This window comes from Pongo abelii, chromosome 11 (assembly GCF_028885655.2).
Source record: "Pongo abelii isolate AG06213 chromosome 11, NHGRI_mPonAbe1-v2.0_pri, whole genome shotgun sequence".
Taxonomy (NCBI): domain Eukaryota; kingdom Metazoa; phylum Chordata; class Mammalia; order Primates; family Hominidae; genus Pongo; species Pongo abelii.
In genome coordinates, this window is record NC_071996.2 from 45,519,024 (window position 1) to 45,536,947 (window position 17,924).

Sequence of the window (17,924 nt, forward strand, 5' to 3'; positions counted from 1 at the left end):
ATAAAATATCCATAGTTTATTTACTCTAAGAAATATCAGCAAGGGTGAGTTACACATTTTTAAAGTAAGAAAATTGGTCAAAGACATTTTCTTATTGACAATGCTTTGCCAGGCTTCATACACTGGCATAAACTAGGTTCCATATTTGTTTTTCATTTATACATTCAACAAACATTTAAGTCTCTATCGTTTTGTCAGGAAGCAGAGGAACATTTATAAATGATTAAACAGAAAGACTTGCATGATATATACCTAATGTGGCTACACTATGATCATTTTATCTGCCAGATTTTCTTTACATTTCTTGTTACCTTTTCTTTCCATACACAATGTCCACTTGATTTGGGGGGTCTATGGCGAAATCAAGGATGCTGGGGGGTGTGGGCCCTGAGTACCATCCTAGAGTTATTCTGAACAGAATGTGACACCTGGGGATGGTGTTCAGTATACCCAAGCCTACATTTTCTCTGCTCAGCAGCATAAAGATTATATCATAGTGCCTATCCAGTTTTTCCCGGCTCAAAAATTTCTTAATATATTTTTACTTTTAATGCTGTTGACGTGAAAGAGATGTCAAAAATACACATTCTAACTCAAAAGGGCAGGCTGCTGAGCCTTAGTGTAGTTAACAGAATGCAACAAATAATTGGGAGAGCAGCTATGAAATTTATGATTAGATGAAATATCATGTTCACTCCTATCTGCAGTATGAGTAGGGAAATCAAGCCCAGAAGCCCAGGACACCATCGAACCATGTAGTTTGAGCAGAGCCAAAGTTCGTGTTGCTCTTATGAAGTGCATTCTCATTACTGCTTCCTGTTTTTAAACAGGATTGAAAGGAGAACTAGTGCAATATCACAAGGTATTCTTGCTCTTCTGTTAGTACACGTAAAATCAGGAAGTCTAGAGAAATAGTGAAGCCAGTCTTAAGTGATTTACATTTCAATTTCTAACTCAGGGATATTTATTTGGAGAGTTTAGTAAAATCAATGGATATCTCAAACACATGCAAAATGAGCCAATTCTTCAATATTTTCATTAGTCATTCACCAGTGCTCTGTCTGCCTCCTGTAAGAACATAAACACACAAGGCATCAATGTTTTCTCTAACAAAATTTAATAGTAACAATAATGATGATGACGTGAGTGGGTAACGTGTTCTAGGAAGAACAAGGGGAATACTGAAGAGGCACATAGATCAAGCAAAACCTAAACTTAATATGACTTGTAATTAATAAGCCTGATGTTACTAAATTACATAGAAATAAGAATAAGCAAATATTATTGATTTTACAATCTACCAAACCTAGAAAATTGAAGGTCAGTGAGGAATGAAAACATGGGTGGAACAACAGAATATAATTTAAGATTCCTGTGAATGTTTTTGGAATAATAATGCAGAAAGACTCACAAAACTGGAGTTCCTCATTCTCTTTCAGAGAACACCCTGCAATTAATACAGATATTCCTGGAAGAAGAACCATTCCTAGGTTCTGGAAGCCAAGTCAATTTGGACTCTGGGGTGTGAGGGTTTCTTTTGAGTCGATGTTGAGCAGGCTTTGCAATGGAGTTTCTTCCCTAGAACCTTATTTCATAAAGGCTAAAAAATAAGACCACCATGGAAGGGACACTGCATCATACAGCTCTAGGAGGCACCATTTTCTAGAATGCAATGTTAATGTCCCATCCCCAGTCACGAATCCTACCACCTCTGAATTTATATAAGGGCATAAATAGAGTGGACTGATCAATGCTCTTCTACTCTAAGATAGTTCTTTCATGTAGCCAGAAGAGTTTCCAGTTTGAGATTCAGTTAAATTCTTCCTTGAGAGTTAAGGGAAAGTCTGACTGATATAACATTGTGTTAGCTAGTCTAATCATCCCCCTCCCATATACATCTAAGTGATTCATAGGTAAGAAAGAATGGATGATGGAAATTTTTATAAATTTTGACTCTGTAGTTAGATTAAGCCTAAGTGAATGCTGCAGTGGGTACTCTGGCAGCTGAAATATTAAAAGGATTATAGGGTGTCTACTAGAGAAAAAACTGTTAGGATGTAGGCAGGGGGAAACTGGGGAGTTGAAAGGAAATAAAGAAAGGGCTCTAAGTGGGACCCCAAAACAACTTGCAAAATGTGGCCTAGAAACAGCCCTGTCTGCTTGGAATGAGAGGCTCCTAATGGGATGCATGAGAGGAAATCATCTCTGAACCCACAAGTCCAGCACTCACAGGTCCCACAGCCACTGGCACAGCTGTCGTTATCATCCTGTTAGATTTCCATCCTCATCCGTCCTTCTTCTGTCCTGCAGCAGGGCTCTGCTTCCCTCTCAATCATCTCCATTCTCAATTCCTCCACAAAAAAACATTGTGTGTTATGTACAACCAGAACAACACACATTCTCTTCCTCAGAGTGTCTAGAATACCAGACCCTCTGGTACTGGTTGGGTTAGAAGGGATGGGACTCTAAGTCAATCATTCAGCCAGATGAAAGATAAGCAAGATGATCAGATATCCCCACAGAGAGGTCAAATGCCACCTTCTCTATGAAATCCATTGTTTCTTTCTTTCTTTGAACTTCCCTGGTACTTTATGTCCCTTCGTGACATATTTCAATACCTACCTTATAATATCCCAGGTATCTGCACACCTTTGCATTGCCAAATCCTTTGCCAGAAATGTCCAACCTGCACTGACTTAGCTCTGGTGTGATCTGATCTTCTCTTGCAGACTTCCTCTCTCTCCACCTCCCACTTCCACCTGAGTTTAATGCCATTGCTCCTCTCCCCACCTGGGCACTGCCCTATTCTCACTTAGTTATTGATTATTTCTCTATTGCCCTCACCAAAGTCTGGGGCACTTGATAAACAAAGATTATCTCTAGTCTCTAAAATGGTGCCTGCCACTTAGGAGAATCTCAATAAAGGTCGAAGGGGTGTATGTATGTTTTCTGTTGATAGAAATCTTTAAGACGAGGTTTTGTGTCATTTTTCTCTATCTTCCCAGAGAAATATAGTGGTCTGCAAAATTAGAAATCCCCAAATATTTAACAATACAAGAAAAATTATGAAATAGCATCAAGTCAATGACCTTGCAGAGCAAAGTACGTGGGAAGCAGAATAAAGAGAAGAAACTGAGTGGAGGGGGTGTCAACAAAATGTAACGACAGGGTCAGATGGAAAAGGAAGTGAGGGCTGGAGGAGAGACAGTGAGCAAACTGAGAGAAATAATATTAACATTGTGGTAGAGAGAGAGATCCGCCTGATGGAAAGATCTAAGAAAGCAAAATCTTGAAAGTATTTTCTGCAGCCTGTCCCCATGAAAACAGAGGTGGGGAAGCCAGATAAAAGGCTTTGTAATGAATGCAGCCTTTTGACAGTAGCATATCACTAGGCAAATTATGGTTTGATTGTGAAATCAATATAGGAATGCGAATTTTGATTTGACACTGAAATTTGTCCAGCCTCTGAGGAAGCAACATGTCCTATAAATGGTGTACAGTTGGGCTATGTAAACACCGTGGCTAGATGCTCTTGGCCAGAAGAGAGTGGCTTCAGCCTGAGTGATTTCATCCACCAATATTACAAACACACTGTCCTTGGAGTTTGAATCTATTGAATAATGTGGGAAATCAACCCTTGAAGGCACTCAGAGGAGAAAATATTTTTCTAGAAAAATATATGATTTTCTTCTTAATACATACTTCAAATTTTTATTTCATACTTATTGAAAAAAACTCTTGCATTCTCGATTAGATAATTTTGAATAATACATTACTCATGTAAGCATATAAAAAGGAAAATAAGAGCAAAATAAATTGGCTAAGCAATTACTAAAACAACTTTTCTATAAACATCTTCATGAGTTATAACTGAAGAATCATAAAGTGCAAGTGTTTAAAGTATACAATTTGTTCATTTTTAATATGTGTAAATGCCTATGAAACCATCACCACAATCAAGGTAACAGACATATCCATCATCGCCAAAAGTTTGCTCAATGTGATCCATACTTGCCTCTATCCTTTCCCTAAGGAATTACTCATCAGCTTTCTGTTAGCATACCTTAGTTTGCATTTTTGAGAATATTTTATAAATGAAATTATATAATAAATCTTCTTCTTCTTCTTCTTCTTCTTCTTCTTCTTCTTCTTCTTCTTCTTCTTCTTCTTCTTCTTCCTCTTCTTCCTCTTCTTCCTCCTCCTCCTCTTCCTCTTCTTTTTTTTTGGTTTCTTTCACTCAGCAGAATAAATTTGCAATTCATCCATGTGGTTTTGTGCATCAATAGTCTGTTCCTTTTTATTGTTTATTGTTTTCATTGCGTAAACTAAAATGTGTCTGTCTATTCACCTGTTGATAGACATATGGGTCTTATTTGGGGAATAAAATACCTGCTCCTCCACCTCTTTCTGCCTGCCTGTTTTACTGGAAAAATTGTGAGTCTCTCTGATCCTCATTTTTTTCTCTATAAAAATATAGGTTTAATGGCTATTTTATAGGAGTTTTTTGAGAATCAATCATTGAGCACATTGCTTAGCACATAGTAGATACTAAATATTAGCTTCTTTTCTAAGTTGTCATTTAATTGCCTTACTGGTATTTATTGTAAAGTAACAATTTTCCTCCTATCAAAATATTTCCTTTTCTGTTCATCTTAGTGTCTGCCTGCTTGACCATTAGAATGAATGATTCTAGCCTCATTGTCCAACAAACATTGGGGTAGCTATACACTTGCCTCCTTAAAACATGATTCTTCTTGTGGATTATATTCGCTCCCATAACTGACTAGTCACAGTTTTGTTCACTGTACACAGTGCTCGGAGCCCCCTATAGGATGTCTATTAGGTTAGACTTGGAGACAAGAATCAGACAAGAAGAGGGCTGTTTCCAGAAAATGAAAAGATGTGTTTGTATTGCAACCATTCTGTTTGTAATGAGATGCTGTGTTCACTTGAGGAACTTTTGGGGAGGGACATTTGAAGAGGATTATGGATGAGGGGCTCAGCTAAAGCTCTACCAGTCCACCCTCTGGTGCTGCCACAGTTTAGTTCTCTTTGTTTTCTTCCTCCAAATTCTATTTTTTCTCATTGCTGCTCCTTTAAAGTGTGTCCATACTAAATCTTCTTGCCTAAATCAGACTCCTTCTATTAAAATAAATGGTGCTGATTTTTTTCTTCATATTCTTTATAAATATGATGTCCAACTAAGCTAGCAAATCTAGTTCAGTTGGCAGATGGCAGTGGATGAAGGAATTTTAATTTCCCCCTGTGAGTATTGTGAGTGGGGGTAGGGGCTCTGGGGTCTGTTTTGCTCTGACACCAATTTTACTCACTTAAATTTGACTTTATCCATAGAGATTTTTGTTCACCAAGAACGGGTGCTGATGGTAGCATGTAGGGGTAAAGTGGGTAATAGACCAGTGAAGTTGTGGATTAAAAAGCATATATCCTCAAGACGATTGGTTGGCAATATCATTTCTATATAAGGAAAACTGTATCTCTTTGCTGTTAAGAGTTTCTTAATGGAATTAAGAAACACAGTCTATTGTTGTGCTACCTATAAACTTCTGAAGTCCTCTGTTATGTATAGTGCTATCCACACATAAAGGTCCCAACTGACAAAATAACTTACAAAGGAACTACTTTTTTCTTCATTACTCAGAGAGGTGAAGACTCTTGTTTATCAACTTTAAATATCCTAATGATTATTAGGGACATTCCATCAAGAGTTTTCATGGAAAAGCGTATGTTTAGAATAACATAATACATTTTGTATTTTATCAGGATAGCACTATAATATGCAGAAATCTACACATTCTGATGCTTCTGTGGAAACACTGAATTCTACCCGCCAAGGCACAGGAGCTGTGCAAATGAGAATCAAAAATGCCAACAGCCACCATGACAGGCTCAGCCAAAGTAAATCCATGATCCTCACCGATGTCGGGAAGGTCACTGAACCTGTAAGTCAAATACCCCAAATATCCCAAGTTCCTTGTCATACAGAATTTTGCAAAAGAAAAAAAAAGCTAATAGTCTTGTTTTATTTGTTTTCCTAATGTGCATGAGAAAACTGTTTTTGTAATGCATTTTATCTTGCATACTTATAGTCATAATAATATCCCCAGTTGCAAGAGAAGAGCTGGGCTTAATCCAGAGTGATAAAGTGGATTTGGAGCTAGACTGAAGAGCACCTTTGACTCATTTTAAGGGCCTCTACTATCATGCTTCAGTGTCATAAAAATAATGAGGTTATGCTAGCATGTGGTGTTTGTACTTCCAAATACAGTACATCACTTTGAAAAGCCAGAGGCTAAAATTAGCTAAGAATGAATTGAGAAAAAAAAATCTTAAAAAAAAAATGTGAAAATCTCTTCCTTAAAATCTCCCAATAATATACGATACTGGAAATTATGATTTGATTTGGAGTGGGCTTAAAGGATTGAAATGCTGTGGCTATTTAAGGTTTGGAGAGGAAGCCATTTTGTCTCGATAATGTGTCATTAGGAAGATTTGAAATAAAATAGTTAGAGATGAACTCTACTGCCAATTGTGTCGCTGGCCCTGCACGCATCCTGAGCCACTAAACCCACTGATTGCGATGAGTCTCCTCTGATTAATTTTCTTCCATAATGGTGGTAACTTGCAGCTGAGGCCATAGGATGTTACAAAATTATTTATGCAATGTTAGCCACTCTTTTGGACCCCAAATCCATTTTGTTTCTCACAGTGAGAGCAAGAGCGAGCAGAAATAGGTTAGCTGGGGACAGGCTGAGTTCCAGTCACCCTGCAGAAACATGTGAGCTATTAATTGAGTGTTCTGTTAATATCATAGGGGCCTATGAAATATTCAGCTTCCTAACTGAGTTATTAAATGAGATAAACTTGCTGAGTAGCATGTTACTGATTGTATTTAATCCCCATTTTTCACTCAAAAAATTAACCCACAGAAATCTCAGGAGCTTGAGAAATATGTGATTTTAATCATTCTTTCCTCAGGTGTTGTAGACAAATTTAGCATGAGGAAGCCAGTGATTCTATTTGGGGAGTGAGAACTACATCCTTAGATAAAGTAACTAATGAGATACGCATTTTCCTTTATTTACTTTCTCATTTAAAAGTATTGTCTCCTGGGAGATACAACACTGCCAGCCTGACTTTGCTTTTAAACAAGCTAAAATGTTCATCAACTATGAACTTGAGACAGTGGTTAGAGTAAATTATTGGAATCTCTATAATGTATTATCGGTAAGAACTGTACCTTTGAAAAAGTTTAAAAGTTAAGTATATTTAATGATGCCTAACATATTTTATTGGCTGTGTTTAACAAAAGGCACTATGCCGCAGTTGTTTTTGACAAGCATGAAAACATCACAGCATGAGACTGCAAAAGGAATTATGGAGAGAAATTACAAGTGATCCATCTCTCAATGAATTATCCACCTCAATAGCCCGCAGAACTCAGCTACCAATTAACACCTACTTTATTACATGTTGGGATGTACTTAATAACTTTCATGTGTTTATGCACTATTACCTTGACTGATGCCTCTTGTACAATTAGGCATAATTGGCATATCAATATGCAAAAGTTAAAAGGATTAACCCTCTTAAAACTAATGAGCATTTCTGTATCCAGCTGCTAAATGAGACAAAATTAGCATTTTTCACTTTTGGGCAGGATTTTATCATGCAGTTTCTCATTGTTGATATTACCTTGTTACATAACTTTAGTTTGGGGGGTTGTATGCTGGACTGCTAGAGAATAAGAGTTTTCCAAAGTTAAATTAGCTATAATTATCCCAGCTTTTGTTTCCGCATTCTTAGCCTGGGCAATATGTATTCCTCGATAAGGAACAAAAATAAAAGTTACTTTTGGTTATGTGTGCTCAGTGCATAATTATATAAAAGGGGTATTTTAGTGAGGATGTGTCATTTCACCGAGAAAACTTGGCTCAGAGATACTGTATTGAAAGCTTGCCATGGCACTAATTTTCTTTCTGTCTCAGTTCTTTTCATCTCTTTTTTCCATGCACAATTTTCTGACTAGATACTGACAGAATGTAAAGTATTTTGGCATATTTATTCAAACAAGCCTGTTAAAGTTATCTGCTCAAGCTAAACTAAGAACTTGATTTTTCAGAAGTTGGGTGGTGGGGTGAGGTCAAGGGGAAGATTTTGAATTTAGAAGTGGGAAGAGGTGGGTACTAAAAATGTGTGCACATATTCACATGCAGTAGGGTTTGTTGTAACAGAGGCACATACATGTAGTCTGTAAAGAAAAAATCAAAAGTATTTAGAGATCATACATATGTCATGCATCCTACTTAATATATATGGCATGTGAGTACTATTGTTCACTAGTATAACAATTACGCAAATCTAATATGACTTACTGGACTATATAATAACACAAGGACCTGATATTACATTCATCATGACTTAATTCATTACAAAAATGATAAAATATTCTAGAGTCAAACCAATTCTGTAATTTTCTCACAAATTCATAAATTCCTCTCGTAAATTTTGTTCAATTAAAATGTTTTTAATATAACTCTTAACTTAGAACACAATACAAAATTCTCCTGTATATGTCGTAAAAGCTTTGATTCTTAGTTATCTTAAACGAGGAGTACTATGAAATGCCAATATAAACATTTATCCAACCCTAAGCTATGCAAGCCTAGGTGAATTTACTTGTTAAGTTAGAAATTTTTATAACCTAAATGTTGCAGGAAAGCATCTCAGTAAAGCAGATATGAATCCTCCATCAGTATTTTATTGGTGATGTGCATCATTTTCTTTAGACATCAAATAATCATTCTAAAATGTGGTTAATAAAATCAATGCCTTTTCAAAATTCAAAGAGGTTACTTTTTGACGTGGGAAATGTTGGAGAGGTGGGCAGTTTCAAGAGGGGGAAGTGGTTTGCAAGAAAATCGCCCATCTGTAAGAGAGATCTGGAGAGCTCCCTTTGGTGGGGAAAGAACAGTCTTTGGTCTCAGTGATTTGTTGTCCCGTCCTGAGCACCAGAGTGAGACCTCTTAAAGGTAGACAGCTTATTTACCAGAATGTGCTAAACAGAAAATCAGACAGCTGAGGGCCAGTAGATGGGGGCAAGTGAACTGTGCCTGTTTAAGGGCTAAAAAGACGAATGTGCATTCCAGCAAATAGCTATTGCAAAAGGTTTAATGTGGCTTTGATGTTATTTATAAGAGAGATGCTCCTGCCTAATACACAGTTTAGAATAGGTATTAATGAGGAGTTTAAATAGCCCAAAACAGGAAACTGCAGACATATGATTTGCAGGCAAGAGTAGTTTTGGCATTTAATGCTGTGTCTTAAGCAACAACATGTATGAATATTCACCGTTTCCATCTTGTAAACCCCACAGAACGGCATTACTTCATTCATGGCCATCATGAACAGGAAAATATTTTTTTATTGGTGTTCAGATAAAGACTTAGGTGGAGCCATTTTTAAACATTAACATACAAGGTTCCTTTTACTTCCATTAACAGACTGTTTGTTCACTTTTTAAATATATTATCAGAAAAAAAGAGGAAACAATTTTCTTTTGTTTCTTACTTCTGTGATTATAGGATACTTGCCAAAGTTGTGGCTAGCCAAAAAGGCAGACATAAAAATTGCTACTAAAAATATAAACCTTCTGTTTAGTAGAGTTTTTAAGAAATATTATGAGATTGTAGGGCTTGTCCATGTTTACTTCAAATCAAGCTTATAGTTAGGTTTGAGGCTTTGTTTGTATAAATTGTCCTGAAGTGGATCCTGATATTTAATTAAAATGACACTAAATCACATTGAATTGATAAGACTTGGCATCTCAAACAAAGGTAATTGCCCGTATTGGTTTTGTGCAAAAATAGCGCTGCTTGGAAAATGTGCAGCCAACACAGACTGTCAACTCCATTTATAGATCAATATGTGAAAACCATTGATCAGGCAGGCATGTGTAACAGTAACACTTTGCATTTATTTGTTGTTTTTATACCACATTAAGGCTTACAGGATTATAGGATTCCTAAATATTTTGACTTCCTCATAAATATATGATCTGTTGCATGTTAATTAAATGAGAGTCTGCAGCCATTTCTAAAATTGTTTTTAGTTTGATGATTTCGTTTTATTGCTGTGGATCGTATGATCTGAAAATGGATTAGTTTCCTTCTGCATAAAGATTATTAAAGCTTATTTTAATGTGTCCTATTTAGTGTAAGATGTGTCTGTATTTTTGCTTTGAAAAACATAGATACAGACAATTATTTTCTCGTAGCGAGTGGCTCATCTTTTTTTATTAACTGGGCATTCTCAGCGCTCAGGGTAGAATTATTTCCTGACATATTTTGCACACCCTGTAGATAACGGGTCTTCTTGATTTCCCTGATAGAATTTGTTTTCTTTCTTTTCCTTTTATCTAGCTCTGTAGTACAGGCATCTGACCAAACATTATGTAGAAAATAAGCTGATCATCTCAATTAAATTCTAGACACACACAAATATAATTTAAATTCTATTTTTCTGATTTAAGAACAAGCCTTATGAACTGTTCTTATACACTGCATTCTTCAGTTAAATCTTTCTTATCTCATCAATGTAAGGACAGTTGTTTTGTTCCTAATCTTTATTGGACTATTGTGGATGACATTTGTAAGCCATTTTGGTTTATATGGAAAAGCTGGAGGACAGTGGAGTGAGACTCTCCAAAGATCCAGGCCTCTGATATGACTACACAATAATGTGTCTGCCACTGCAATTTTCTTTGCCACTGGGAGGGCAATTTTGTTGAGATTTTTTAGTATTTTCTATATACATTAGGAGTGCTGCTTTCAAGACAGTGCTTTCTATACAATATTAAAATAATAAAAGAAACATGATTTTAAAAACAGCAACAAACAAATAAGCATGAAATTCGAAAGTTTTCTAAGGTATTTCGCAGACATGCTGTAAAACAGATGAAAATTTTGTTAGCTAGAATTTTGACTTTTACACAATATGCCCCAGGGGAGAAGAAGATTAAAAAACCACTGGAGATTTCTTTCCTTGTCCATACCACCCTTTGCCATCTCATGCTGTGAAAATCTTTAACTCTATTTACCAAGCACAAATTGGACTTGCCAAAAGGTTCAGAAAGTTTATGACGACAGTGAAGAGTCCATACTTCAAAGAAAGAGCTAGGGCTCTCACATCCACATATGTGGCTGCACCATTTCCATCTTAACCTGAGCATAGCTAAATTTGTTCATAATCTCCTACTGATTGAACATGGTGCTGAACGTACATGAGATACATTTTTTTAAAAGTTAGTCCTCTGATTACTAATTTGAATCCAAAACTCTAACCTTGTTAGCATCTGGACTTATTTCCATAATAACAACCCCTTCAGAACCTACAAAGTAATGAATAATTGACAACAAATGAAATGTTTTGATAGTTGTCGGCACAAAGCATGTTTAATGTTTTGTGTTGCTTCCTAGCTAATTATGTAGATGACACATTTGTCAGACCTTGACTGCCATTAGAAACGTGTTTCCAGAGGGGAGAAAAACAGGCTATTCATAGAGTAATTAACTAGAATGCTCAATGACCTGTGAGAGATTCAAATCGCTGCCAGTTCAGACATTGTTTTGTTACAGAGCAGAGGGGTAATTAAAATTCCAAATTACAGTCCTATGATGGAGCATTTGTTTGTTGACAGTATACTCTTACTCTAGTTTGTTAATTTTTTTTTAAATTGCTTCTAATCCATTTTATAGCTTTAGGAGTTCCGTCTTTGAATTTACTGACAACTAATATTATGGTAAATTGTACTTCAGTTGAGTACTGCGTGCCTCACAATTTCAAGGGACCACAAGGTTGGTGGGATAAAATAGCTCCTTCTCAAGACTGACACATCAGGTGCTGTCAGTGAGAATGCCTCTAACATGGAACATCTTGGCAAATACTGCTTCCAATTCTATGTGAGGAGGAAATGAACTAGTGGGAAATACAAAGGTAGAGAGGAAAGCAACAATGAACAACTAGAATGGAGCAAGAAAGCTACTCTCCCAATAAGAAATGATTGATTAAGTGTTCTGTTACTGAGTAGGAGAGAAGAGTGAGAGCTGAGGATGATTTGGGAAATGGTGTTGAGATTGTGGTGCTGAGTTCAAGGCAGAAGATGCGGCCGTCTGTAGGAGGGCTCACCTAGATCACCCAAAGGGTGGCATGTTTCACAGTAACACCTTTCATCTCAGGTCAATAACAAACCATGGAATGACAGATATCATTCATGAGATGTTTCAAGGAAATATTAGGATAGTTTACAAATCTAGAGGGCTAAAATAGTCTAAAAAATTCAGTTCCAGTGGAACATGTATTTAGGTTGCTGAAAATGAGAATATAGTTTTATTAAAAAGATCTGACAGAAGTCACACGGTGTTTGATGCAGGCGAACTGACAGAGGTATCCAGTGAGCGCTGATTATCCCGAAGTCACTGTCAGCTAGGATTGATTTTCACTTTCTCCGTTTATGTAACGGTTCCTGTAATACAGCTGACCCCGAATCACGTTACCTTGTCATTTCTCTGCATGGATCAAGAAGAGATGAGCTGAAAATAGCTAGACACTGACCTTGAACTTACTAGAAAAGTGAGAAGTGACAGTGGGGTTTTTCTGTAGTTCATGTACAAAGACGAAGGCACACTGTTCCTCTGTCGAGTTCACTGCAGCAGCACAAGGGGGCAGAGCAGTACTAGAGATTACAGGTAACACAGCTTCTGCAACAGCATGGAAAGACTCTGAAATACGGAGTTAGAGCCAGAGGTCTCATTTTTACATCTTAGTGTAGACATAAAGGAGAATTACTGATGAATCAAAATCTCGGGTCCCCTGATGTTCATAATCAGTAATCTAAAAGTGTACATTCTAATTATAAAAGGTTACCTAATACAGTGCGTGCCAGCAACTATGCTTTTCCACTGAATTATTTGCAGCATCTCTTATTTAATTCTTATAATACTCTTCACTCTTAAAATAACTTTGGAACCATAGTCAATATTATTAAGAGAGTTTTAATTTATGGCAAATTCCCAAGGTGATATGTGTCACTTTACATACAAATGTATCAGCAGATGGGAGCATTCTTTACATATTTACCAGATATTAACACCCAAAAATTAAAACTGGAGACTGTTTAATGGCAGTGTGCACTCACAAACAGGTAAAAGGCAAGCTAGAAAATGGTGTTTACCATTTGATTTACAGTTATTTATGCCTGTATGTCTTCCCCTTTTAATATCTGCCTCAATTTTCAAAAATGTATTTTAATAGATCATCATTATAACCTTGATTAATCTAAAACACAGTATGTCAAATATTATCCTTTGCTTGCTAGCACTTAGTTAAGCTAAATCATTGCTGTACTGATGCTGAATGTTTCTGATAAATGCCACTTTAAAATCTTGGCAAGTGAAGCAGAGAAATGAAGCAGGTTGAGAAAAGAAGAGCAAACACTGACTCAATTATCCCCCAGGTTGTAAGTGCCTTATGTAATGGCACAGTAGCATCTTTGCTTGTGTGATGGCACAATAACATTTTTGCAGGCCTCCACAATAGACTCTTTCTTGTATACAGTAGATTTTATGTATGTGTACATGTAGTATATGTGTATATACACACACATTTCTTTATTTATATAGATATATAGAATATATACATATCTATATACCGATATATAGAAATATATGGAGAGATGTATTTGTATATAATTTATATTTGGACCTATTTTTATATTCCAGGAAAAAATAATAACATATATATTTACAAGCTGAAATATCAAGATTGCCTCAAGGTTCTTCTTCTGCAAATATAACTCAGGACAAGCTGACAATAAGATCAGAGAAACAAGTAGACTTCCAATATGTTTCAAGGATAGAATAAATAAGAGATCATTCTATTGCCAAGAATGTGGCAGAAAATGTTCAGAATATCTGTGTCATCACAGAAATCTATAGTACCTAGTTTTTACCCTTTGGCAGAAGAAAAGCACAAGTCCTCTGACTTAGAAAGATTTGCTATTTGGAGGAGGCGATATGAGTGGGGGCAGCGGTGTGTTTATAGCTATAAAATTTGTGTGTCTAAAAATGACACCTTCGAAGGCAAGCCTGAGGAACAGTTGCATTTCTTGAGAATCACACAATTACTTTGCCTTTCTGCTCCTCAGAGAGTGCAGGAGACCTCTTGCATGGCCTCTCCCAGGTGGTAGGAAACCCATCCCTAAATGGTTGATTAGCCTCTGCTTCGGAGGTCAAGGCAGACATAAAGGTGTTGTCTGCTAATACACTTCCCCAGAGTTTTGTTTTTTGTTTCATTCTTTTTCTTTCCACTGCCTTCAGTGTGCAAGGCTTTTAATAAGGGACTTCAGTCCCTGATGTGTTCAGATTCGGTTTATTGTTACCATCTGTTTAATTATCCTCTCAGGTTTGTGTTGGGAAGCATTAAAGTATTTTATCCAGCCTTTGAATCCCTGTGTTCCTAAAGAGATGTGGGTACAGTACGTGTCAGTTTTCAAAGAGCATATTAAAAACTGATAAGCAGAACCATCTCCAAACAATAACATGTAAGGCAAAGACTTTTTTTTTACATTAATGCATGTTACAACTAATTAGCAAATGTACAGCAATGTGGCACTCTCACGGAAATGATGCCATCTTCTCTACATGCAATCTCATATGCTTCTCCTTTGAGGTGATGGATTTTTATGATTCCTATTCACTTCCAATGCACTGACAATAAGTTTATTGGGGGAAGAGATATGGAATTTGATTTGTAATGGGACATATAGTTGTTATATGTCAAGCAGATTTATGGATGTGCTAAAGTTAAAGATAAATCACATACCCAAAGAAAAAGGACAGAATGTTTGGGGAAAAATGAAAAAACCCAGGGGAAATTCAGTTACTTGATTTTTTTCTCCTCTTCCTCTTGACTTTCCTCCTCGTTATTATTATTACATTTCATGTCGTCATTATTATTACTACATTGCATGCTTTTTTTTTTTCTGGAGAAAAAGCAGCATGTTGCTTCCAGTAAGCACTATAGTCACCATTATACCTGGTGCAGTTTTCCATGTGCAAAAACCATTGATAACAAAACTTACACTGGCTGACACAGACATGTTATCAGTATGTCCAAATTATTTTATATATCACTATTTTAGTGAAATTTTTGGAAACTATAAAACAAAATTAAGTATAAATGTGTATCAAAATGTTTTAGATGTCAGAAACCCTGAAAATCAAACGGAAATAAATCATGCTTTTATTTCCTAAATCTAACAAAGAAGCCAAATGACTAATCATTATTCTTTTTTATGTATCCCTTAGAGGTGATTTCAATAAACTTTTTTTCTGAGATTCCAAGATGTTATTAGATTTAAAATGTATTTGAAAGTGTTCAGAAATGGTAGTTTTGTTTTTATGTAAGTACCTTTCCACAGTACCATAAACATAAATGACCAAAGTACTGATCTCTTTTTATTCCTTTGTGAAGAAACCAGTGCTGTTCTTGCCTTATGCTCTTACATTATCTCTGTGAAGGAAGAATAGTGATGACACCAACTTTCCTCCACTACTTTTGGACACTAAACCTGCTTTCTTTCCCACAGGGTAAAATAAAGCTGCTGTCTTCATATTTCCAATAAGAAGGGACATGTGTCTCCTTGCATTGAATTGTCTTAGATCATATCATGTAGCACAAAGTGACCCAATATAGGAAGACAGGAAAACAAAGTGACAGTTTTGTTTGCTCTAATATAAATGCCAACATCAAAACATGGGGCAAATCCTAGAGGCCCACTGCCAGAACACACGAATTAAATAACAAGAGCTGATATTCTGTACTTAAAAAAGTGTATTCAAGGGATATTCTGTAATCAGCAGTGAAAGGTTAATGAGCAAATAAGCTCAGCTCAGGTTAGACAAACTGAGTGTAACTACCACTGTTTTTAAAGCCATGAGAAAGTGAATCTGGCTGATACTTGATAATACATCACACATTGTGGTCTTACCTATTGATCACAGGCTGACAATGGGTAACCTTTCATGGCAACTTCCTCTTTTACCATGAATTATTGACAGTATTAATGCCAATAACACATGATCAAATAGACAGGAAAGAAATTTACATTCCTGGATGTACTATCCTTAAACTCCATGCCTTTAACGTCAAGAAAGAAAAGAAAAGAAATGAAGAAAGAAAGAAAGAAAGAAAGAAGTAAAGAAAGAAAGAAAGAAAGAAAGAAAAAATGTCTTCTTTCTTGTCTTGAAAATGCTAATGAGTTAGCTTTCACTTTTAGACCAGTTATTCATATAACATCCCAATTATTCTCATCCACAACACAATCTGGGTAATACAGCCCTATATTTAAGGGAATCTTGCTTTTGTTATTTTCACCCTAGTGTCCTCTAATAGTTTATAGATCCTAGGAAATTTTACTCTAATGGTGTGTCCTAAGGTCTCTGCATTAATAATTCCTGCTCGCTGAGTGGTCACCGTCTCAATCCTGCCCCTGTGTGTGTCCCTCTAAGAGTCCCCAAAGTGGGAAGTAGGAGAACACGTTTCATCTATTCATTTCATCTATTTATTTATTTATTTCTTCATTTTTACTGGCACTAACAGTATGTCAGAGACTCCTTTGAAGGCTGGGGACATAAACCAAAAATTTCTCTGTCCTCTAGGAGGTTACATTCAAGTGAGGTAGAATCTTTACCTGGAATAGCCCAGACTCTGCTGTTAGCTACCTAGACATCCTCATTACCACTGCCACCATCACCTCTTCAAACTAGTATTAGTGTCTTGTACGTTGCATTTTACCACAAATACTGTACACCATGCTTAAAAATGCCCTGTAAAAAAGAGACATTCACCTCGTGTACCTTGCGTTTTACCGTAAATACCGTACACCATGCTTAAAAATGGCCTGTAAAAAAGACACGTTCACCTCCTGTAGGATGAATTTCTGTGTGTTGTATATCTCAAATGACAAACTTTGATTTTTTTAAACTTCAAATTATAAGAATTCCACCCTATTTTAACCTACTTTAAAATCCCTTGCACACTTTGACCTATTTCCTATGTCTTGTGTTTGGTGTACCCAAGCTATTGAAGTACTTTCTTTGGTAACAAGTCAAACTGCTAGTATTCTTATCTGGTTAGATTTATAATGCCTCTTTTATTCACCATTCTTTCTTCTTCCTTCTTCCTTAATCTTTTTTGAATTTATGATAAACTTTTCACTGATGTTGAAATAATAATTTTTATGAGTATGAATAAAAATGTTAATATGTTTGATGTCCGTAACTATTTTTGTTTCAACATGAAAACTGAACACAGACATAATTTAAACTTCCACAGAGCATTCAAAATTTTCAAGTTCTTGACTTAAAAATGTTACTTTGATCTTTGCTACTGGGGTCTGACTGAGCACTGTCCTTCAAGTAGCCATAATTTATGGGGCTGATAGTGGTTTGTACATGATCTAATTATAACCTGCCAAAGCAGTTTTTATCGTTAGTGTTATTCTTATCTATTCTTTATTCTTATCATGCCATTGTAGCCTTTAAAATACTTGCTGGCCGTTTTACTAATGTGCACCCCATCAAAGCAAAGGTGATTACATTAACCAGGAGACAAAATAGGCTCTACTGAGACCTCACAATTCCTTATTTTTCTTACATATGGATAATGGGACAGCAGTCTTGCTATGAGAATTGCCCAGGAAACCCAGATTGGATTCAATATGCATTTAAGACCATGGTTTCTCACTTTTTGACTGTTAACCTGAGCTTGCCACCACTCACGCTGCCCTTTCTAACTCTGAGCCCCCTATCTCCCGTCTGACTGCTTTGATGAAACCAGTCTTGGAA

At 36.2% G+C, this 17,924-nt stretch overlaps 1 protein-coding gene across 1 annotated transcript in view; it reads left to right on the forward strand.

The window, feature by feature from the left end:
- Positions 1 to 17,924, forward strand: part of ARHGAP15 (Rho GTPase activating protein 15) — a 149,225-nt gene that overhangs the window by 58,148 nt on the left and 73,153 nt on the right. The window contains 1 exon segment of the mRNA NM_001131603.1: positions 5,782 to 5,960. Within this exon segment, the coding sequence (NP_001125075.1) occupies positions 5,796 to 5,960 (165 nt within the window). The 5' untranslated portion in view covers positions 5,782 to 5,795.